General features: G+C 42.0%; 1 protein-coding gene across 2 annotated transcripts in view; it reads left to right on the top strand.

The window, feature by feature from the left end:
• Positions 1-134: 134 nt before the first annotated feature.
• ADK (adenosine kinase) overlaps positions 135-24756 on the top strand; it is a 273051-nt gene continuing 248429 nt past the window's right edge. Inside the window, exons 1-2 of one of the 2 annotated variants that reach the window (XM_040070582.1) lie at positions 135-249; positions 15161-15235. In XM_040070582.1, coding sequence (XP_039926516.1) covers positions 194-249; positions 15161-15235 — 131 coding nt within the window. In that variant the 5' untranslated portion in view covers positions 135-193. Of the gene's footprint in view, positions 250-8650; positions 8743-15160; positions 15236-24756 lie in introns of those variants that run through there. The other variant, XM_040070583.1, reaches the window with a different exon arrangement.

Raw genomic sequence — 24756 nt, 5'->3', positions numbered from 1 at the left:
CAGCGCGCGGCTGGGCAGGGGCGGCGGGCGGCGCGGGATCCGCTCCCCGCCCCGTCAGGTGCCCGGCGCGGCCGCACGTTCGCCCCGGCGCCCCCGCCCCCCGGTGGCGGTGCCGGCGCGATCGGCGGGGCGGGCCGGGGCCGGCGGGCGGGCCGAGGGGAGCGGAGCGCGCCGCACGCCGCCCAGCGCGAAGATGGCAGCGGGGGAGCCGCAAGCCAAGAAGCTCAAGCTGGAGCAGAAGCAGCTGAGGTAACGGGCGCCGGGGACGGGCTCTGCCTCGCGAGCAACCCCCGAGGGTGCCGGAGGGTCGCCGGCGCTGCCCCCGGCGGAGGGCGAGCCGCGTGCCGCCTCCGCGGTGCGGTCCGAGTCCGCCGGAGGGGTCCCGCCGCGCCGGGCTGTGCTCGGCCGGGCTGAGCGCGGGGGCTGCGGGCGGCCCCGCCGCGGCACCGGGCGCACGTGGAGGCGGCGGCGGCGCCGTCCCGCCGCGCTGCCCCGGCTCCCGCCGCGGTGCCGCTGCCCGGGCCCGGCGGGTGCCCGCGGGCGCCGCCGCACCGGGCTCCCCGCGGCCGGGGCAGGGGCGGGTGGGCGGCGCGGGGCCCGCGCTGTGCCCCGGGGTCGGGTCGGTCAGTGCGAACGGGCTGCTGAGCATCTGGATGGGGTGCGGTGAAACGGAACGCTGCCCGCAGCGATGGCTCCCGTACTAGAGCGCAGCTGGGGTTGTCGTTCCGTCTGCCTCCCCTTTGAAAACTGCCTTTGAAAAATGCCCCGGTTAATACTCGTGCGGGTCTCTGTCCCCGTTGGGCAGGAAACTGAAAATCCGCGCTAGCAGTTACGTTTTCTTCAAGATACGTGGTATATTTTAAAATGTTTTCATATTGAAATAATCTGTGCGATTTACTATACTTCCTCATTTCTGCGATCACAGTACAATAGCACTGAGTGAATCCCATCTGAATGATGGCCTGCACAGACATATGTAATTTATTTTTAAATGTCATAGCAGAAAAATGTAAGGTTTCTCAATGACGGATGCACAGTCAAAATGAGAACTCTGAGTACTGAGAGCTGTAGAGCAAGCTCTTTTTTTGGTGCTGTTTCAGGTTTGTTTTCTCCGAATTATTCAGATATGAATTTAATTTTAAGACAGCTGTCTTTCTTCCAAGTGTTCAGTGTATGAAGAGAATTATTGACATAAGGCTTGAAAGGTCCAAAATTATCTTGGCGATAACTAATAACTTGCTCAAATATAGCATAAAAGGGATGTACTTTAGTACTAAGATGAGAACAGTCTTTTTGGGTACTGATGTCCTTATTGAAAGAGCTAATCCTATTAAATTTGTCAAAGTCAGGGTACTTGCTTCTTTGGCAACCAAGTGACTTTTCAAGTTTAATAACGGTTGACAAGCTCAGTTGCAGATAGTAGAAGAGGAAAGATGTAACTGAGCTCTTAAAGCAAATAAATGGCATGCAGTAAGATAAGGTTGTAGTTGAAAAGCAACAGTTATCTCCATGGCCCGTAGAGCAAGAGGAGGCAAGAAACTGGCAGCTGCAATGTTTCTGTTTATAAAGTTCATTAGAGGAATCAGCATTTTAAGATGAAACATGAAAAATTGTAAATTTGAGAATATTATTGCCGTACTGAGTTAAAAATTTAAGGGTTGTTTGCAGTGCAATGAAAGGCAGGGGTGACATGCTCTGGTAACAACTGACTAAACTGCAAATACTGCTTCTGGAAGGTATGAGAGATAAAACATGAGGGATGCTGTTAGAACTTGCATATGCTAATTCTGTTGCAAGTTATTTCAAGACAAAGTGTAAATAGGCACCAGCTCTGTTTCATAAGAGGAGAAACGCCGTAATTAACTGGCAGTCAAATAAAGTTGATGTGTGCTGTGTGCCACAGGTTGAACTCATGAAGCAGTCGGTGGTTGGATAGATTTGGCAGACCTCAACACTCATTTGAATGCAGTGGCAAGAACGTGTTTGGCTGAGTGCTGTTGTGGGACTTAAAGGCCTCTACGGAAGGTACCAGGGTGGTTGAGGTTCCATGGCTTGGTGTTTGTAACGAGGTTCAGTTGTTAATGCAAAGCACTGCTAGATATGCTTGGAAACAGTTCATCTGTAGATCAGAAAAGAAGTGAAAAATCACTTGAAAATTTTGGGGCTGAGTAGCATTGTACTTCTTACACCAAGAATTTGAGGAGATTACTTGTTCTCAACATGTAGATCTGAGGCTCTCCCATCTCTTCAGAAGACCATGTCTAATGGATTCGACAAGGATGGTTGGTCTATATTTGTCGTCCCATATGATATCAACCTCAACCTTTCCTATGACTATCATGAAAATTATTTTAGTATAGAAAATGACATTAAAAATTTAACTCTGCAATGCAATGCAAGCCGCACCTCATCAACAATAGCAAATGTTTCCTTTCCCTGTTTTTTTTTTTTTTTTTTTTGCTGTCATCATTTTCTCTCACAAAGTGGCTTCATAGAGGTTTCACAGATACATTTTTAGACCCTTTGGATCTTTTCAGACAAAGGAAAGCAAATATCGCTCCCTCATGAGGTAGGCCAGGCTGACTGGGTTCAGGAAGCTACACTTGTTTGAAAGCAGTGTAGGATGGCTGGCTTTTGCCACCCAGTGAGCGGCGCACAAAGCCTCAGACCCAAACTGGCATTCCCAGCTCAACAATGTGTTGTGCTGACACTCATCTGCTGGGCGGCAGGTTTTGCATTGTCTTTATTGACGGGCACAAATCCCCCTACAAACCAATGGGCTTTAGGCAAGGCCATTAATGTGTGCTGCCTTGTTTCGGGCTTCTGACTGCATCTCTGCTGTGTGGAGTAGAATATCATTGTATGTGTGTAAACTGCACTGTTTGAACAGAAAATGGGCTTGCAAAACTGCAAATGGCTTGTCAGTGAGTGGCAGCATCAACTTACTAGAAACATCATGAGGTGTTACTTTAGAGGAGAAATACTAAGGATTTGTGTCCTTTTATATTTGGTTTTGTTAGGGAGGTGTGTGAAAACCACAAGCTGATTCTGTTAAGAGCCTGGTACAGTTATGAAAGAATTTGGACATTTTCTGTACAAGTGTTTGAGCTTATATGTACGTGTCTGTATAGGAACACGCGTGTTCATTTTTTCCTCTGCGCACAAACTTGTCAAGTCCCCTGTGCTGCATTTTGACCTTCTGGCTGTTCTGCAGCTGCTGTATTGATTGAATAGTCATGATGTGGCTAGTTGTTTGAACAAATCAGTTTATCTACATGAAGACAATGTAAGCATTGAGTTTGGCAAATAGTTCATACTAAAGGTACAAAGTGTTCCTCATCTTCTGTTACCATCAAACGTCTCTTCCTTTTAAAATTTAATTATCAAATACTCTGTGTGTTATTGTTATCAAAAGCAGTCCTTTGTCATTCCTGTTCCACTAGATTTTAGACAGGTTGATATTAGGAGCTTAAAAAATATTGCTAATTTCATGCATTTTTACTTTTCTTGATAAGCTGACTTTTGATTTAGCTTATTCCTTCATCAATTCTTTATAAATGAAAGAAGATTTCGAATATTTTAAATTAGCTGTGACAAAGCTTTCAGTTAGAATTTAGTAAATAATTTTCCCTTCTCTGTATCTCTTTTTTAAAATTTCACCTTGCTCCCCATTTGTATTCATTTCAGTTTTTGTCTTCATGGCTTAGTTTTCTTACTTGCTTATTTCTTGTATCTGCAAATACAGGTAACATTTTCCATGTTGGTACTTGTAATGTCCTCAGGTCAAATAAAGATCTGAAACTCAAGCACTTTGCTGTGTTTGTTCCCAGAATTAAAGCAACAGACTTTTTCATCAGATGAATATATAGTCCCCTTTAGAAATCAAACTAGTACTCTTGCGGACACTAGCAACAGACCTTGCTAATTTGGTTTTATTTAGGACATAACAGCAGTGACCTCCCCTTCCAAGCTGTGTTGGCAGAAATATATCCAAAAGCAGAATGACTTGCAGCATGGAAATTACCGTGCTCTTACAGCGCGGGCACTGGTTTCCATTGTTCAGATGTGTAACTCTCAAATTACCGTTGACAAGTGTCTTCACCTGGCCTTTGATGTAATCCTCGGGGATTTCGCATAGCGTGTGTCATGTTTCCACAGTGCTGCGTTCTTGTTTCGGAGAAGCTTGCCGTGGTGTTTCATCCTTTTAATTGAAGTAATTCCTTGCTTTTTAGTAGGGAGTGTGTAACCCGAGGAAAGAGGAGGTTGTGGAAGGCTCTTTGTTCTCTCTTTCTCTCCTTACTGATCCCTGCAGCCCACCTGGCCGCAGCAGTAGTTCAGACATGGCAGCCCTGGCCAATGCCCGGCAGGACATTCCCAGCTCTGCCTTGCTGGGAAGCCTCCCTTAAATCACTGGGACTAGTCCTGGCCCTGAGGCCGCTGGCAAGCTGGATTACCTGGGAGAGAGCAGCCGGTGTAAATAGTCCTGTTTCATCGTGGATCTTGAAACTGTGTGTTTTCCTGAGATTTGAGTCCCTTCTTTTTCAACTAAAGGAACAGTTTGTGTAGGATTACTCACCTCACTGGATCGACCAACATTGCTTATAAACAGACAAGGAAGATGCCCAGGAAAGAGACTTGAATGGATGTAGAATTAGCTGACTGTGGTGTTAGTTTAGCAGTGTGAAATTCTGTAGAACAAGACCTCGGCTTACCCTACTGTTGCTAAGGTATATTTCATGTGGAAATCTTGGAGGCAAAATTCTGGCTTGTGATTCAAGGTTGTGATATTGAATTTTAGTAGTTACTTACACAGGCATGGTACACAAATATTTCACAAAACCAGTTTCAGAAGCAGGGAATGGGTTGCTATCTAAAGGTCATTAATTACTATTTGCTGACAGCGTATTGGAAAACCTTATCTTCTTGAAAAAAGTAAATTGAATTTGCAGATACAATGTGAACACAATGTTTTTTTCAAGGCTGTTCATTTTTTATTCACATAAATTTATTCTTAAAAATGTATTATTCATATAATGTACAATAGTAGTACAAAATATTATTATTTATATAATATCAATGCATTTTGTGTGATGGAGAGAAGTCTCTGGGTATTACTCAGATTTCAGGGAAGGGAAAGGGATTTTTTCCATTTTGAACTGTAATAATTTCCATAATGATTGTTTGACCACAGTCAAAGCTGTTCTGCACTTGAAGGATGGTAAGATAAAGCTACTTTCTGGCTTTATGCTACCTTGGGGTTTCATTTGCAGTGAAAGATTGTTGTGCGGTTTTTTTCCTCGTACATTCAGTGGTGCAAAGCAGTTGTAACTGTCTCAAGGGCTATGCTATTTGATTAGAATAAAATAGAAGAAAGTATAGGTGTCTGCAATATGCTGAAGAGTTAGCAGATTTGTAGACTTCCCTTTGCTTTTATAGCTGAACACTCTGTAAAGCTACATGAAAACAAATGGGATGATGTTACAGAATTCTTAAAATAATAAAATATTTTTAATACTTTGCAAGTAGAACCCATACAAGCCAAAAATGTATCTTATTTTATGTTGTGAGATATTCAGTTCTCTCTGCAGAAAAGTTGCCAAAACAACTGTTATAATAGAAGATATCTGCAAGCTCTGCAAAATGCTGTTATTGAAAGAGAATTTGTGGACTTGCTCACTAGTCCCGTTTTACAATGCCTGCTGGGGTTGTTACGTAAAAGATCACCCTTCTGTCTTGTAAACAGATGGGCAGCTTATCTAAGATCAACCTTACTTTTGTACTTTGAAGAAATTGAGTGAAGATATGGGGGTTAATATAGAACTTTTTGTTTATATATTGTAAACTGTAAGATTTATTCCAAATGTTTGTGGTGTAAAACACAACACGTTAGTCCAAGGCTAAGGCCTAGATTGCCTATCTCTTGGATACACAAGTTACAAATATGTAACATGTAGAATTTCATGCACTATTTCAAGAAAGTACAATTTTAAATGTTCTCGTATGCCTGCCTGTTATTTTATCAGGTAGGGTTCATTTTGAATTTAGTGGACTTGAAAGGAAACGTTTTAGCGAAATCACCTCAGGAAGTTGTTTATCATATAAAGAGAAACTTACATGGTCACAAAGATTTCTCTCTTGTATAGTAACAAAAGCAGTCAAGAAATTGTGGCTAGACCCTGTCAGGCCTTATATATTTTTAGATGCAAAAGCTGTGAATTCCATGTTTCTCTCAGGGATTTCAGAGCCCAAATCACATGTGAAGGCAAGGTCATCTGCCCCATGCAAGCAGAGGGAGTTTGGAAGGTCAGGAGGGCTGAGCAAACTCAGGCTGGCTGCCCAGTACACACATGGTGGGACAGTGAGTTGAACTTGGGGCACAAGCATTAAGTTCATCTCTGAATGACCGTAAGCCATAACTGACCATTTTTCCAGGAATAGCTGGTTGCTGTTTCTCCACTTAGGCTAGGGTTAAGTCTGGATGTCTGGCAGTTCCCTGGCCAATGACTAAAAGCCCAGAGATAAGTGGTAGTAGGGGTAGCTGGTGTCTCAAAGATGTCAGTAGCAGTAGAACCTGTGAGTATGTGATAGCACAAGCAAGATGATTGGACACAGCGAATAGCTGGAAGCTTATAAAGTGCTATTGACCAATGTTGAGCTGTCACATGCTATTCCACGAAAAGATGTTAATATTTTTTAGAGAAAATATGCTTAAGTGGTAAAATTTAGAAACATTTGATGATACTTTTTTTGGCGTCTTAGTTTGTAGCTTCCTATTCCTAATATGCAGCTGTATGTTGCAAATTACTGTAAATATAGTTCATGTTGAAGTATCTATTTTTCTTTACATATCTTTATGTGCTTGTTAAAATCAGACAATTATTTATGAGGGAATCTACAGCTAGATTTTTAAAAAATGTTTTTATTATTTTGACTATGGTGATAGAACCAAGAAGACAGCTGTATTCTGCACTCATGTGCAATAACAAGTTATGTAGCTGTTTTGTTTGCTGGTGATGGGATCCTCCTCCCCCACCTCTGTTACAAAACAGAGGTTTGGCTATTAAGCACTGAACTGTTAAACTAGACATAATAAATTGTTCGACATCAATCAGAGGATACAGCTATTATGTATCTATGTATTTGCATTTCAATAGAGTTCAAAATCCTCCTTCAGGATTTGAGGACCTCTTGCACCTTGTGTTGCTATAACAGTAAGAGGATGGATGTGTTTCCTGCTGTTACTTGACTTTTCATACATACTTCAATAATGGGAATTTTATGGTGAATTCAATAAGTGGTGATTATTTTTTGGGGGGTCAGATTTAGAGAACCTAGATTCGTCCTACGTTAGATATTGAGCATAAATTTTCCTGTTATTCTCATGTGACAATGCAGGTCTTTGACCTTCATCAGCGTGTCATGTTTTGGCATCATCTCTGAGAGACCCCAAAATCAGAAAGAGATGGAAAGTTTGGCTTTGATTTTTTTTCTGACTACAATATTCCCATTTTGTAGATGGAAAGGAAGGGAAACTTCAGACTAATAACCACAGGATTACGAAGTTGTGAAGTTTAAATATTTAGTTAGAGGTGACACAGCAGTACTTAACTACGTGGGATTCACTTTTGGCAAAAACAACCTATTGACTTCAGTTTCATGAATCAGTGTTTCTGGTGCTAGTAAGTTAACAAAGTAAGTGCCAAATCTGCACAGTGTAGCAGTAACTTTGACAGCCAAACGAGGCTGTCAAAGTGACGATAGAAACCTGGCTTTAGCGGGGCTTTCCCTTTCAGATAAAGCAGTTCTGCCAGTGTCAGGCGAATAAGAAAAGGGGGTAAGCAATGACGGGCCGCCCTTTTCTCCCCGTGTCTCCAGCCGTGCCCTCTGGCCGGCTGGGCACCCGAAGCGCTGCGTTCCGCAGGTGTCTGCCAGGCGCTCGGGCAGCCCGGAATGAGGCGATGTGCTCCGGGGGCTCGGCAGCCCGGCCCCGCGCCCGGCGGCCGCCGCCTGCGGGGGAAGGCAAGCTCCGCAGGAGGTCACTGGCGGCGGCTTCGCGTCCGTCCCAACGCACAGTTAAATAAAAAGAATAAAAACGCCTTCGTGTCCAGGGTGTAGCGATCGTGTGTCGGGCGTCAGCCCGCGGCCAGGACAGAGCCGGGGCGGGGGCTCCTCTCGGTTCCCACGGCCCCGTGACACCCGAGGGGCCGCGCTGCCAGCGGCTCCTGGCCATCTTTACTGTGGGCGGTGCGGCTCGAGCCCCGCACCTCTGCCCTGCCTCCGCTAAACTTTTTTTTTTTTTTTTTTTTTTTCCCCCCCCAATTGTCACTGTCTCCCACGCTCGCCGCCGGGGCTCGCGGAGGGGACAGCAGCAGCCGGGGCTATGTGGGAGGCTGGCGCTCTCCGCCCGTACCAAAGATGGCGGCCGAGGAGCCCGGGGGCGCCGGGCGGGCGGCGCCGCTCGGTACCGGGCGCAGCCGAACCGGGGCGCGGGGCCCGTGGCCAGCGCCCCGCGGCTCCTCGCGCCGCGCAGGGCCCGGGCCCGCCCCCGCCGGCCGCCCGGCCAATGGCGGCTCGCGCGAGCGGGCGGGGCGGGGCGCGCGGTGGGCCGGCCGAGCGCTGCCCGGCGCTCAGTCGCGGCTGAGGCGCGGGCGCCGGGCGGAGAGGCGACGGTGCCGGTGCTGCTGCTGCCCGGGGGCTCCGCCGCGGGCGGCCGGGCGGGCGCGGAGCCATGGCCGCTCTCAGGTAACGCCGAGCCCCCGCGCGGCGCCCGCAGCACGACCCCGCGTCCCGGGGGAAGGGGCGGCGGGTGCCGATGCGCTCCCGCCGGCGGGGCGGGGGCGCCCGGCGCGATGCTCCGCCGCAGCCGAGCTCTTCTCTCCGCTGTGTAATCGGGGTACGGGCAGCGCGGCTTCGTCCCGTCCCTCTCCCTCTGCCGCGAGTTGTTTTGGCGGCTGCCCGCCCGCTCCCCTGGGGCGGGGAAGGAGGGAGAGCCGTGCCGGTGCCCTGCCGGCCCCTCAGCGCGGTGGGGACGGCGCTCCCGGGGCGCCGCGTCGGCTTCTGGCGGGCAGGTGGGCGCGCCCGGCCGGTACCTCGGCTGGCATCGGGAGCGAGAGCCCCGAGCAGCGCCGGGCCGGGCCCGCAGGTGACCCGCGGGGCGGTGGTCGGGGGCTGCGTGCGGCGTCGCTCGGCGGCGGTGCCGCTGTCACAGGTAGCGCCTGGGTGTGGGCGGCCGCCGCCCGCCGCGGGGTGCCGCCCGTGGGCGTGGGAGGACGCGTACGGAGGGGCTCCGGCAGCCGCGGTGGAACCCTAAAGCCTCGCTGTGGCTTGCCGTGACTGGAACCAGATTTTAAAAGAATACCCGATAACGAAAAGCAGGGTCTTCGTAGCAAGCTAGGGTCTTGGCAGGCTGTTGGAACTGTGATGGTATCAGCCTGTCAACGAAACGTGGAGAATAACAAGCCTGTAACTTAACACTCAGTGAAATGAGTTAATAGTTTGTCCCCCCAAAATGCTTAATTTTAAGATGGGGTTGTGTTGTGAGGTGAATCGGGAAGCTTTGATCAGGTCTTCGGCGGCCAAAGAAACGCCTAAAATTACAGACTCCAAGTTCAATTTGATGATTCGAGGCAATTCTCCCATCTCCTCTCTCCACCCTCCAAACACCCCGTATCAGGTTTCATTTACACTGTTTCTGACCGAGACGGTAACTTTGAAATTGCAGTAGTATTTCGCTGTTGGAGCTTGTGTAGTTAGCACAGCTGTGAGGAGCTGGGTAGTGGTGGAACAGTTTTTTCTGCAGTAGCCTTGCTTACATAAGGCCAAAGCTTTTAGGCTTGTTTTCAAAGCTGAAACCTGTGAGTGTGTCACTTTAGAAGACTACAAAAGTTTCATAATAAATGAAATCTTCGCTGAAGATGTTCCTCTAAGTCAGTATGTAAATATGTAACTGCTTAGCCAAATATTGTCTTTGCTTAAGACCTGTGTCAGGAAAGCATGTGAACAGTCCTGCAGGCCACGTTGTATGTTTAAGGTCTATACGCTAAAGTGATTTGCTGACCAGTGATGCAAGAAAATTGTCTGAACTCTGGAAGGATGGAATGATAGTTCTAAGGTACTTCTGTGTTAGATGAGTTATGGTTAACAGTAAGTACCACACTACTTCTAATGATGTTACGTGGGTGTGTGTGATGAGAGAAGGATGCTCTTAGTTGAGAGCTTATAACTAGTCAAGTGCTATAAATCTGGCACTATTGCTGTTTTGCTGTAACTGTGCATATAAATAACTTTTGGTAAGTTCAAATCTTGTGTTATGTGGGGTTTAAAACTGAAATGGATGTGCTGAGAACAGGCTTAAAGCATGCCTTGTTTTGCCTTACTTTAAAGGGCATAGTGAAACCCTTTAAACTACTAATATTTTTAGATCTTACAAGTCCGAATCTTAAATTTGTAAAAGGAAGACTAGGCACACAGTGTGCTGCCATGCAATTGCACACCCAAATGTCTCAGTCGTGTTTAAGGCTTTCTGACTTGCCAGTATCCAAAGGCCCAAAATATTCCTCTGTCTCTGTGCCAGTAACTAATAATAAGCTTTCACTGATATTCTGATGTTGCTCTTCCACGGAAGTGCGCAGCAGCATGGGATGATAACAATATTGTGTGATAGTTGGATATAGTACTGCTAATGTTCAGCAGCCAACTTGAATCAGGACCACGTTTTAAAAAATGCCTGCAGCAGCAGAGCATGAGATTGGACATAGCTTTCCAGATCATTCAGTTGCAGTCAGTTTTGTTGTTAAAAAAGGTTCAAGGGTAGCTCAGTACTGATGTTGTGGGTTCTTTTTGTTTGTTTTGTTTTTATCCAGTTTTCTTTTTATCCAGTTTCGTTTCATTTTCTTTCTGCCACTTGTGATAAGAGTAGGGTGTGAGCTGGCCATATGTGTAAAATCAGTCATATTGGTAATGTCTGAATGAATTGCCTAATTAACAGGTGAAGGTTTATTTATACTTAATGAGTTACATTACTTGAACTTGCACTTGCAACTCACACTCCACGTAGTCCTAAGTTAAAAGCCAAGCTCATAAAATATATTGCTCCTTATCAATAATTACGAGTGTAAATGTGATGTACATCAAAGCTTTCTGTAGTTACTGTTCTGTAGTTTTGCCTGCTAGATGGATGGTGTATTTTTGTGTCCAAACAACTTTTAGATTTATATGAACATCTTCTTTGTAGTTTAGAGTTTGAAAAGTATATATCTTGTTCATTTTTATGTGCTTTTCGTGTGTCTGCAGGCATGTACACACACAGGTGCTGACCCTCTGGTCAATTATGTATGCCCTTAATTTGTGCAGGTGAAGGAGTTGTCACCTGCTTCTTGAAGAGCTGATCCAGATACTCTTTTGCAATAGGTTGGTTGGGTTAAACAAGAACATCCTTTTTGAATGACACCAGTATTCCAGTGAAAGAGAAGGGACTGGGGAGAGTCAAGGAGGCTGGGGTCTACAGAAGTGTGTTCTGTGTCTGTGGCAGAGATGTGTTCATGTATTGTGAAATCTCAAATTTCAGGAAATTATTACTGCTTACTCACTATGTTTTATCCCTAGCTGGTTGGAAATAATCAACCAGCTAGGTTGATTATTTTAATCACTGCAGATGTCCGGTGTGATTGAACAGCAAACATAAGGCCTATAAAGTTCAAATCTACTGTTCAAAGTCTTCAGTTTGGTGAGAATGTAACAGTGTAATATCTCAGGTTTTTGCTCTGGAGACTCGTAAATTTAGCATTCTCCGGAATCATAAATATTTGCTTTATTTTATATTTTTACAGAGGCTTATGTGGCTTTACAGAGTATAGTAAAAAAAAAAAAAGTATTTTTTCTGAGGAGCAAACTGGGGCCAAGTAGTTGCTGTACCTCATGTCATGCCACAAGAAGTACAATAGTATAACAGTGCAGAGAAGGGAAGGGTGATTTGCATTGCACTAACCATAGCAAGTGTTGGGTTAGTCAGGTCGAACATGCTAACAATTTACATAGTCAAGTCTTCCTCTTTAACAGTAGGACTTTCCCGATTAGTTCACAAAGCTTGTATTAGAAAATGGCTGATCACAGTGGGGATCACAGAATCAGTTACGTTTGAAAAAGACCTCTGAGATGGAGTCCAACCTCTTAAATATCTGCGTGTTGACTTTTAAACATTTGTGACTTAGGAATTGTTTAGATTTTTCCCGTTTTGCCCATAGAAGTATTTTTGTCAAATACAGTGACAGTTAAGGAAAAACATAGCTCCAGTCCCCAGTACAAATGGAGTGTATGGATTTTTCTCCTTTTTTGTTTTCAATGGAATGTTAATATGCATTTTTAAGCATGGAAGTTCTAGTATCTTGGGACTTAGGTCTAATGCCTAGGTGAAAGAACCAAAAATGTTGTAATACATATTAATTGAGGATGCAGAGCTAGAGATTAGTGTATGTTATTTTATGTGTTTAGATTATTTGCAAAAATAGGTAAACAGTTTATAACACTTGACTTGATTTCTTCACAGAAATCAATGTTAATCTACTCAAAGTTTTATGTGTTTTAAATGCTGTCAAGTTCTGCTGTCCTTTAATTGCGAGAAACAACTATACTGAATTTGGGAAGAAATTGCCCAGAAGTTTAAGTGGAATGTTTCTGAATTTACTAGTCTAATGATAGCTACCTTGGCTTTTAAAACTTAATTCCAAATGGCACCCTACATACAGCCTCTAGAATGCTTGAATGGAGATGATTATAAAATATTGTGGGAGAAGGAAGGCTTGGGAATGAGCAGTACTTACATGTGATGTAAAGAGCTGCCTGGACTAAATGGCACTGAAAGTTCTAGTTCCTGCTGCTGCTGACGTGTGAGGAGCTTGTATGCATGTTATTGGCTTCATAGAGCTCCTGCACAAAGTTGCTCTTGTGCTGCTTTGAGCACATTGACCTGCAGGTTCTGTAGCCCACAGCTCATGGAATGTTTGGCAGCTTCTATTTTGCTTTTCCATTGAACGTGGTAACTTCTTCATAGGTGGTGACCTCAGCGTGTCAGCTGTATTTCAGACTTTTTTTTTAAGTACAGCTGCTGTTTTCTGGCATACTGATCGCTAAAGTGCTGAGTCTTGTCTTATGCAGAAGTTAGCCTTTTTTTAGTGTAGTTATGTATCTATTGATGTAAAATTTCACAGCATGTGAGAATCAGGTAAACACTGCGTATAGGAACATACAGCTTGGGACAGATCTGCATTCAACGCTTGAAAAGTTCTGACTTCATTCGTTGTCTTACGGTACTACTTGTGCAATACTTAGGTTTTACATCAGAGAGAATACTCTGTCTTGTGACTTCAACTGCAATCTCCTTTATCCTTATGTCTTCCGAGCTGTCATCTGTCTCTCACTCTTCTTGTCTTCTAGCCAGGTGTAACTTATGGTTATGCTGTGCTATTTGTCACACTGACAAAAGTACTTAGTCAGTCTTACAGGTTTTTACTAAGCAGATGTTAATTATCCCAGTTAGGAGTGAGCTGGATTTCTGGCTTCATCTTCATGAAGCAGCATCTTCCACATTTTATTTACAGTGAAGTGGGCTCTAAAGGACTGTCCTTAAAGCTACAAAAACTAGGATACTTAAAGCATGGTTTGCTATGTCTCAGTATCAAGGTTATTAATCGTGTTTTGCACAGTGCAACATGGGTCACTGTTCCACTGAGTGCCGTCCTTCAAGGACATGGATCTTTCACAGGGTCACAAGTCCTACCAGGAGACGTGCTCCAGCAGGGGCTCTTCTCTCCAGGGTGCTGCAGGTCCCTGCCGGGGGGCTGCTCCAGCACGGGTCTCTTATGGGGTCCCAGCCTCCTCTCAGGCATCCACCTTTTCCAGTGTGGGTCTCTTCCATGGGCTGCTGGGGGATCTCTGCATCCCGTGGACCTCCGTGGGCTGCAGGACCACATCCTGCTTCACCATGATCTTCACCATGGGCTGCAGGGGAACCTCCGCTCAGGTCCCTGGAGCACCTCCTGCCCCACCTTCTCCACTGACCATGGTGTCTGCGGAGCTGTTCCTCTCACATGTTCTCACTCGGCTCTTCTCTGGCCACATTACATCTGCACAATAACTTTTTTTCCCCCCTTCTTAAATCTGTTATCACCGAGGTATAACAATCATTTCTAATTGAGCCAGCCTTGGCCAGCAGCATGCCCATCTTGGAGCTCTGCTGGACATGGTGGAAGCTTCTGGCAGCTTCTCACAGAAGCCACCCCTGCAGTCCCCTGACTACCAAAACCTGGCCACACAAACCCTGTACAGGTGGTCACAATGAAGTTGCCTTTGGTAGCCAGAGCCTGGGTGTGCCTTGCTGGCTGGAGACAGTAGGTGTTAGTTTGGCAAGGAATGTGATGGGTTTGGATGTACTTTTAGAGAGCAGCTGCATTCCCTCCTGCTTGACACTAAGCCACATATCTAATCCTTTGGTATTTACTGTATTATCACCCAAGTACATGCTATTCAGGAAAATGTAACACATGGTTTTTGAATTAATCTAAAAAAAAAAAAGTTAAAGCTATCCTCAAAAATACTGTTTACAGTAGTTTTGATATTTCTTTTTTGTGTGAAGGAAGTCACGGTAATGAATGTCAAATTGCTTAAAAAGTGCATCCCACCTACCAATAGACAGCACTGTTTAAAATGGCTGACAGTGCAGAAATCATTGTCTATTTGTTTCAGTTTATTAGAACAGACTTAAATTGTTAATTATTTGTTGGTACCCAACAACTAAGTGGGTTCAGTGACATTCTTATTACCCTGATGTGATGTTCCCCCTGTCTAAAATCTGGTATTACAACTTGAATGTCATCCTTTAAAACACCAGAATGTGGCACGTGCCTTACATTCTTTATCTGAGTAAGTGACAATTTAACAGAACAATATGTTTATTATTGCAGTCTGTGTATTGATCAAAGATCACTATAGGATGGTACTTCACTCAAATTTGACTCTGTGTATATGCCAGGTCACTGTGTGTTTACTGTGCTGGGCAAAAAGTGTATTTTTTTGTTTTTCTCTCTAATTAAAAAAAAGGTCTTTACATATACTAGGAACAATAAACAAGTGCAAAGCTAACTTGAAATAATTGATTCTCTTACAGTGAAAATGTCCTGTTTGGAATGGGAAATCCTCTGCTCGATATCTGTGCAGTTGTGGACAAGGACTTCCTTGACAAGTAAGCCTTGATAATTTCGTTTTTTAAATGTCAGTTTTGTTTCCAGAATGATGCCTATAAATAAGTGGAGGGTTACCTGCCTGTGTAATGCTGAGTTTATGCTGGTCTCCGGGATTCTGGTCTTCTGCTGGAAGTAACCAGCATGGTGTCTGTCATTTGGTTGTTCTTGCTCTATGAAACTGTGGTGGTGGTATCTATGAAAACCTTCAGTGTTTTAATCAATGTTTTCTAGTCTCCTCATGCTGTCTTTGTTAGTCTTTAATTGGAAGGAGTCAACAATTTTAGTAAGATTTAGGTAGCTCTTGTATGAATCTTCATGTGCTACTTTTGTTTTACTATTACTGTACTCTTCTTCAATGATGTCTGTGGGGTAAATAGGCCATTTCTGTACCACACCAAGAAAAGTTGTACAAATATACCTTAAAAAAATATTCCAGTTTATCAGTGAGGAGCAGGACTGCTTCTTATCAGGTTGTCTGTTATCTTGCTTAAGCCTACTTGTTATGCTACCATCCATATAACCATATTGCTGGATTGTTTAATTGGCATTAAGCTTACTCGTTCTTGAACTAGTTTAGAGATCTATCTTTTCCAGAGGTGTAAAATACTGTTGTTCTTTTAAGTTTTTCTGCTTGAGCTCCATTTTTTATTGCTGTTGCCACTTTTTCTCTGCTTTGTAAGTTGATTTGATCTTTCAGAGTGCTTACATTTTTTTCTCCAATTTTTAAAGTGTTAGTAGTTTTTTTCTCTAATTGTTCTTTATTTTCCTAATGGGAATATTGCATCAAAACTAAATTTCACATCACCAAATAAAAAATGGGTGCAGAGTTTTTGTTTTTGAATGTGTATTGTCAGCCACAAATATTTTGTTCTGCAGGTTTTAATAGCAATAATTTGTCATTGATATTTCATCACTCAAATTTTATCTTAAGGTTGTTGAAGTGAAAGCCTCTATGTTGTAAGCTGGAAACAAAATACAAGAATGTAATGAATTGTGTCAAATTCGAACACCCGGAACTTTAGAAATCAGGTCTATGGTTTGAATATTCAAAAAAGTAAATGAATCTGGTGTAATTCTCTGCCTCATGTTTCCATTGAAATAACTTGAAAGCCAGTCTCTAAAAATAAGTAATGCCCTTCTCCTAACCCAACAATACTCCCCAGCTAATCCTTATAAATTATTGACAAAAAAGAGATGATGGGGCTTCTGCTGCAGCACTGAAATCCTTCTGGAGTGCATTGTGCTTTTCACCGGATGTGATGAGCTGTGCAGAATTTAATTTAATTTAAAAATTAGAAATCTTGTGTACTCCAATTTGAGTACTGTTGGACAAATTAAATTATCTTCTGGAGCAGCATATGCTCTGTGAGCGTTTCTTTACTGCCAAAATGCATTTGTGGGGTATTGCATTATTGAAAGCCATAAGCAGTCTTCCCCCAGCAGGTTCACAGGGACCTGCTGATAGTGTTATAGCTCTGGTAATAACCTCAAAACTGAGGAGCTTGTTTACCTTCTCCCACACCTGATTTGATCTCCCTCTCCCTGTTTTCAGTGTATGCAGAGAAGTCCATTTAACAAACCGACAAGAGTGTTTCTACTCCAGGTCCAACTACCTTTTGCAACACTTCCTGAAATGGAAATCAGATCCTACGCTTCCTCATCTTGTGAAGGGAGATAAAACAGAAAATGTAGCTGTAGAGCAACTGCTAGAATAAAGTTATCTATTCAAATGATGCAGGGAGGTGCAAGAACATAGACATTTCAGGACTGTGAAGCATTTGAAAAAGACATTGTTGATCATTGTAGTCTCTTTTTTCTTGTCAAGCACGACATGCACCCAACTCTAGCCATGTAGTGTCAGCTTTTGGTGTCTTGGCAACCTTGAGTCTGTTTCTCACCTCTTCTACCGGATGGGAATGTTTAATGGGGCTATCAGGCCGGCAGGGCTCTGACTTGAGAAGGTAGGTTAGGAAAATAAGGAAAGTTTACCTAAACACCCATAAGAATTTTATACATTTTACTTTTACAGTGTTTCTGTTACTTTATCCACCTCTCATACAGTCAGTTTTGAGAATAAATACCTTTGTTCAGAATAAAGGACTTGATGTTGCAAGTTTAATCAATATATATATATATAGTCAATTAAATGAGAGCATTAAAATGAGTCCTGTAAACAGCTTAGTTTTGTAACTTCTATTAAGGAAGTGCAGATTGAAACTGCATAAGGAAGTATAGAAAGTAGTCTTCTAAACAATATTTAATTGACCTACAATCCATGTTATAAGTAAACCTGAAAATAAACATATAATGCAGTCCTGCCCCTTGTAGATTCTAACAGTTTGCTGCCATGTAATACTGGTTTGAGGAAATGAGCAGTGTTGGAGGGATGGGTGGGTATTTTTGGCTTGGGTTGTTTGCACATCTCTGACACTTTGTTGTCAAAGTGGATTTTGGTTTAATCTGATCTCCAAAGTCTTTTGCTCTCTCGACAAGTTTTGGAGGGCTTTAAGCCTTTCCTAGGAGATGCAGTTTTAATTTATAACTGAACTTCACCGTGCCCGTCTGAGCTTTTCAGACCTTATCAGCAGTCTGGCGTTACCTGTGCCAGAGAAGCTTTAGTCTCTGTTAAGCTGTGATTTCTGGTCCCATTTCTTGCCTCTCTTCAGAAGTACAATCTGGAAAAGTGTTAGAAATGTTGATGGCACTGTTGAAAACTGGTGATACCACAAACCACTTTAGTTCCTGTTTACAGAGCTGGAGAGAAGTCTTGAAATAAATACAGTCCACCTTGTGTCCTTGGGTTTTTTTAGTATCTGCATGAAAGAAAAATCAGAAATATCATTTTGTTTTGTTTTTTTGGTCTCCTTTTAGTTTGCATCAACTCCATTACCTAAGAGTATTTTTCTTTAATTTATCAAGGTATGGATAGTTGCTCAAAGAGCAGCTTCTTAGGGGTGAGAGGGGAAGGAATAGAAGAAGAATGAATGCATTGTGGGTGAATTGCTAACTATAGCTATGCTAATCTGTGCAAATAACTTTGCTAACAGGTATTCATTAAAGCTTTTGGTGTACTCATGCATTTAACAGGAATGATTCTTTTAACTTCTAACTGTGACAGGCATTTAAAAATAACTTAATCTACACTACATATATTAAAATCTGCTAAAATGGGCAAAGAAATTCTGATTAACATGCCAATGATATTTTAAGACACTAAACTCAGTACTGCTGACTCCTGTAAGTACTCCAGTGTCCTGCTGTTAAAAGTTGGGAGATGGCACGTGTTTCGTTGCTCTCCCTAGAGCACTCTGTTTTGCAAATAGTTTTTGACACTGAATTTATCTTACCTAGTTATGGTTAATTTTTAGGCTGTAGAGATCTGGGCATTACTTGTCACCTCAAGTGTACTTCAGTGGTTGATAAATGTGTGTTCATAGTATGGATAAATCTCTTGCTCGGTCTGTCTGTATGAGCTGAGGGGGAGAAGAGAATCAATGTTGGCAAATCAACATTGACAGAACTTCTCAGAACCTTCTTGATATGTGAAACCTTGTGTCTTCCCTAACTCATCAGAGGGAAGGCAAGGAAAATATCTCTAATTGCCAGCACGTGTCCAAGCACATAAATATATTTCAGCCCATGCTTTTAAAAAGGAGTGGAGATATAGGAGAAAATTAGGATATATGTTCTATTTATCACAGCAGGTTTTAAGAATCATATTGCTGTATTTCACTCTAATTTCTGGGCTCTTGACCAGATCCATGATCTCATAAGTTGAGGTATGTTTACTACTCGGGCTGCCAAATTCCATTGCAGTTATAACCTGCAGACTGACTATTTTATCACCGTCACGGTCCAGGATTACAAGTTTCTTTGTGATTGCTTGTTGGTTATATTGTATGCAAGTATTTTTCTCTCTAGATATTTTTTTCCCCTTAAAATTAGGGCCTGTGGCAATCTTTGCACAAGTTCATTGAGGATGCTCAGTAGAGATTGGAATTTTTATAACTTTCATGCCCTCTACCATCTGCTCCTTACTTCTCTTCCCTGTCTTCTCTGGTGTAGACACAAACTATCTTTAAAACAAGAAATGAGTTTATATTCTTCCTCTTCACTGGAAAAAAACGGTTTGAAGAAACAGGAAAGGAAGAATGAATGGGGTCTTTGTGGAGTGGTGGTAATGATTGCTATATGAAAAGAGAATATCTCAGTGAAGGAAGAAGTGCTGTCATTGTGATTCATAATTTCACAAGTATGGATATGGATCTCCTGCAGTGTGCTACGTGTAGCACTGAAAGTGGTTTGGTCACTCCTGGAGGCCCCAGGATGTGTGAGCATCCTTTACCTTTCCTCACTGCAAAGTACTGGCAGAAGGTGTTGGATTAGTTGAACACAAACTTTCATAATAGAGCAGTGTTAACATCTAGTAAATTTAACATTCTTGTGTGAAGCTCTTTTAGTGTTTGCAGTGATGAAAGCGAGGAAGATGTACATATTTGATCTTTTTTCCACGCTTGTGGCAATTTGGATTATAAATTAAGAAAAAGTTTGCGAAGCAGCTTCAGTTGACAATGACGAAAAGCTTCTGCTTACTTGTGTTAAATTTAGGTTGGTCTGTATAAACTGTGGCTTGTGTTATTCTCAACATTTTCAGTTTGTTACCTTTGCTCCTGTCTAACAGCAGCCTTTGTAACTTCCCATAGCAAAAAAAAAAAAAAAAAAAAAAATTAAAAGACCATTCATGCAGTTAACTCTCATGAAGTGGCTAAAGGTCTAAATAGCTTTTAGACAATCAGAGGTGATTCTTTGTTCCAAACTTGGCTTCAATGCAAAACAAACCCTTCCCCAAAAACACATGCTGGAGTGAGCTTGAAAAATGAGAAGAACAAATGGTGATTCTGTATTAGGAGGTTGCAGTATCCAAGAATGCACAGGCTGCAAACGTGGGCTTTGCCGCTAGATTTAAATGGGGGCCCCCTACCCCCTTCAGACCTGCAGGTTTTTCGGTTTCATTAATATATCAACTTAGATTTGGTTCTTCATCAGTCCTTGGGGAGAGGTTAAAGGGTTTTTTATATTGCTTTGAGCTGGGGATTGTGTTATCTGTTGTCCTGGTTTTGGCTGAGGCAGGGTTAATTCTCTTTCTAGTAGGTGTCACAGTGCTGTGTGTTTTGGATTTAGTGTGTTCTGTCCATACAGTGATGAAGGTATGAAAAGTACACAGTGAAAACTTTAAAACCTCTCCCTGAAAATTTGCCCCTGTATTTTTCTTCCCCCTGCAAAAGATAATTTGGTGTCTGATGTTCCATTGTTTCAGCAGTTCTTGTAAAAGATTAATCCTAAAGTATCTGTTGCATTGGGTCGTCTGGCAGAGAAACTGAATGCTGTATTATTACCTTGTGTTTTTAGCTGTACCTGTAGAAGCCCATTTAATAATCTCAAGGTCTGATCATAGAACAGTGTTGAAACTGTTGAGCCCAATTGCATCATCTGACTGTTAAAAAAGTCCAGTGTTTTCTTGCAAAAACTCAGGGTAACGATAGCTGTCTTAAGATGGTCCTCTTTATACTAATATATCTATAAATTTGGCAGTATTCCTGACAACATAATTAAAGCTTTTTACAGCCCTAATGCTTTCTTCTAGTGCATTTAGTTAAATGTGTTGTTTAAATGAGTGAAAGTTTTTAGTTACACTCCATTTAGAAAAGGCTGTTTGAAAAATCTGCTTATGGAGTGACAGTATTCCATGGAGAGCTGTGATGTTTTCAGGTATATAGGGTTTGAGCAATGTTTACAGAGGAGTTTGTAACTACATATTTACCTGTAAAATAGAATGTAAGATGTCCATCAATGGGAAATATTCCACTCTTCCCCTTATTGTGTGTTTTCACTTTCTTAAGTACTTATTTAGTAAGAAACTGTAAATCATGAATTATTCTTTTATTTTTCCCATTCTTTATAAGACTCATGGATTTAATGCACAACAGTAGAACATGACTAGTTAATGGACTAATTGTATTCTTTAGAATAACCTTAAGCACATGACAGATACACACACAAACAGAGCTTATCTATATTTTCCCTTTGCTTGCAAGTGAAAATTTGTTTAACAAAACTTGGTGACTTGCATTACAAGGCACATGATGAAATAATGGGTTCCATTTGCCTCTTCAAGGCAAACAAGGAGCTTTAAGTGAAAGGGGTCTATGAATTAAGTAAGTGTCTCTGGTTTTAATTAGACAATAAAAGTAAATTACAAGACCCTTGCTGAAGATATCTTTGATGGAAAAAGCAGGGTCTTGTCAATAGAGAACTGGAATCCATCTTAAACAGAACAGTAAAACATTCTCTTTGCAAGTGTTACTTGCTGTTTGTTCTGAGAAACTTTGCATATTATAGTTTCCAAATTGCATGATTGCAAGATTGATTTTTATTTAGGATACAGTAGACAAAAATTATGATTCACATTCTGTATATGGTTTCAGCATTTTTTTAAATTACAGATTACTAAGATGTGATTTTAATGTTGTTTTCCATTCCTGCTTGTCCAACCCAGATTTTTCAATAGCATAGTATAGATTAGAGGAGTTTTTTCCTGCTACAGTAATAAAGTGAAACTGGTTGATTACTTGTGACTTGAAATATAGAAAAGCCCAGTCAAAAATTAGCAACTATTTGACAAAGTCTCAGGATTTTTACTCTAGGTGAAATTGATCTGTCATCTTTTAGAAAGATGGCTTTTTAGTGATAACATTTTTGAGATGGTTGGAATACCTTCATCTTTCTAAAAACTTCAGTTTTGAAAAAAAAATAGATATTTAAGTAAATTATAATGCTCATTATAACTTGATTAGTTTTGCGTCATTCAGGTCAGACAATATGCAATCTCAACAGTTTTTCTTCCCAAGTTACATTAATCAAGAAGAGAGACTGTCCTTCCTTTTGAAATGAAGTACTAGCTGTTAACATTTCTTTTTAGTAGCTTACTATTTCATCAGGCTGTTCCTGAACAAAGTGCAGATACCACATCAGTGGTACAGGTAGCTGTAACCTAAGGTATGAGGTGCTTATGCCACTGAAGATCCCTGGTCCTGTGCCTCTGTTCTTCAGCACAGAACCCTGCCCAGGCCTGCTCTGTGCTTTGCTTCTTGTGCTGTTCCTTTTTGGAGTGTTTGCCTTGTGGTCTCTGCTGTAGCCACAGGGAAAGGGTGGAGGCAGCCCATCTTCCTCATAATTACTGGTGTTCTTGTTTTCCCTTAGCCAAGAGCTGGGGGAGGATGAACTAGCTGTTTGATTGTTGTTTTGCGTTATTTTTGTCAGGGCAGAATCATCAATATTCCAAGTTACAGGGGATCTGGTTGTGTTGTAGACCAGTATGTTATGAAACCTGCAGTTCCCTTATAAATTCAGGTTAAATGGAGAGCTGGGGACAGATTATTTTCATTTTACAAACACTTGATTCCTCTCTTCAGTTCCTCTCTTCAAAAATAATTTTCCTTTATTTATGAGTGAGCAGTGGCTAAACAATTTTTGGTGATTATTTTGGCAGATTGCTCCAGTGGTTTTTTTTTTTCCTTGTATTTCTTCCCTTGTTTTGTGACAGCAAACATGATTCCATTTAAGTGTGAGAATCGGAGGTGCACAGGACAAAGCGTGAAGGGGAGCATATGACTGTCTAACATGACAAGCTGTAGCAAGTGCAAGAGCAGTAGCATGAAGGCACAGAAATACAAACCATACCATGAACATTTTTTCAGTTCTTGTATTATTGAAGCTATTCATTTCTTCAGTCCTGAGGCTAGATTTCATTCTTTTTAAATAAGAGAAACTTCCCACTGGTGGGAAGGTAGGCAATAAAGATTACAGGAACATTAGGCTGTCACTGTAGTCTGGAAGTGTACAGTCAACTTCCTTCATTAGAAAAGAAACAAAACCAAATTCACTTCCAGACCATTCCAAGTAGAGGCGGCAGGCAGTCTCACCTGTGAATATTAAGTTAAGCCCAGTGTCCTGCATGGCTTCAGGCTAGCATGCCTTATCTGTTCTGTGTCAAGACAGGAACTACAGTTACAAATGTATATTTTCTGATTTCTGCCATTAATATTTCCCTGGTTTCCCAGCAGAAGAGACAATGTTCCAGAATCTCACATCTCCTGACAGTTTATTTTGTATAGTTACTGTGTAGAAAAGATATCGAAGACCTTTCCCCAAATCTGATTGCAATAACTCCCATTTTTGCCAGACTATCTTCCAGTGTATTTCATTGAAGCTGTTTTGAAACGTGCTCGTGATGTTATATGTGTTAAACAACAGCCAAAGTTCTAAACAGAATTGTCAGGACATGTCAAGTTCTGTATGTAATTCTACAACCAGTGCTGAGACAAAACACTCATCTGGGTCTAAAGTGACAGAATTGTCCAAATACCTCAGTCGGTCTCTTTTTCCTCTGCCAGACCCTTGCTTGTCTGGACTTGATGTTGCAGGTACCACTGTGGGTGAAGAATTGATGTATACTAAGCAGTGGTGATGTCTTGAGGCAAAAGGGAGGAGCAGTTCTTCCCAGAAGCAGTAATTGCAGTTCTTGGTATGCTCCAGTGGCAGCAGAGCAAGGACTTACTCTCTCAAGAACACTTCCCTAAATCTTGGTATTGCTCCTTCATTTTTCAGGATAAAATCAAAATTTTCAGTGCAGTAGAAAAGCCTTCTCTGCCGTTTTCCATATGCTGCTTTTTCTTAGAAAGCTGCTGACTTTAATGGCTTGGATATGTTCTTTCAGCATGGCTGAAATTTCACAGTAGCTGTAACATTTGTCTGTAGCTTTCTTTTTGCTCTGAACAGTGTTAAAAATAATTTGTAGAGAAGGCAGATTAAGGTACATGAATTCCCTGACAATTATCTATTCAAGTTTCTGTAAGCTGGACTGTCCTGTATTGAGCCCTTGGGTGCAGAGACAGGGGATGAGGGTGATGTAGCTTTTAGACAGCACTGAGAATCATTTAGGTTGCAGTAATAATATGAAATTAGTACTTCAGCCTAGCCTGTCACAAGCAGAAAGCACATTGATAAAGTTGTCTAATGTGAAAATGGAATACATTTAAAGCTATATTTTTTAAAGAAATAGGAGTGGTTTTAACGGATATGTAAGACTTGTTGTTAGTTTCCTTATAATGTCTATATGGGAACAATGTGGATTTTATTAAATATCATACACCAGTCTTTTTCTGTAGCTCCCTATGAATGATGGCAAGGTCAATTCTTAGCATTTTGAGACAGTTAAATATTTAATATCAATCAAGATTCAATACAGCCTCAGAACTTTCAGTTCCTTCCTTTTGGAGGGTTTTGTTTCTTGAAGGTAATATTCTGGGTAGTAGTGTGGTTCGTGAGATCTTCACTGACGAATAAATGCCTTTTGCTCTGTCTTAATTGATTTTTATTGATGTGGCATTTATGTCTTTGTACTAGAGATGCTAAAATAATTGTATTTTAGAGATTCTGTTTTCATTTGTTCTTTTTGGAG

Source organism: Hirundo rustica, chromosome 8 (assembly GCF_015227805.2).
Source record: "Hirundo rustica isolate bHirRus1 chromosome 8, bHirRus1.pri.v3, whole genome shotgun sequence".
NCBI classification, from domain to species: Eukaryota; Metazoa; Chordata; class Aves; order Passeriformes; family Hirundinidae; genus Hirundo; species Hirundo rustica.
Note: the sequence above shows the minus strand (reverse complement) of the source record. Positions and strands in the feature narration are given on the sequence as shown.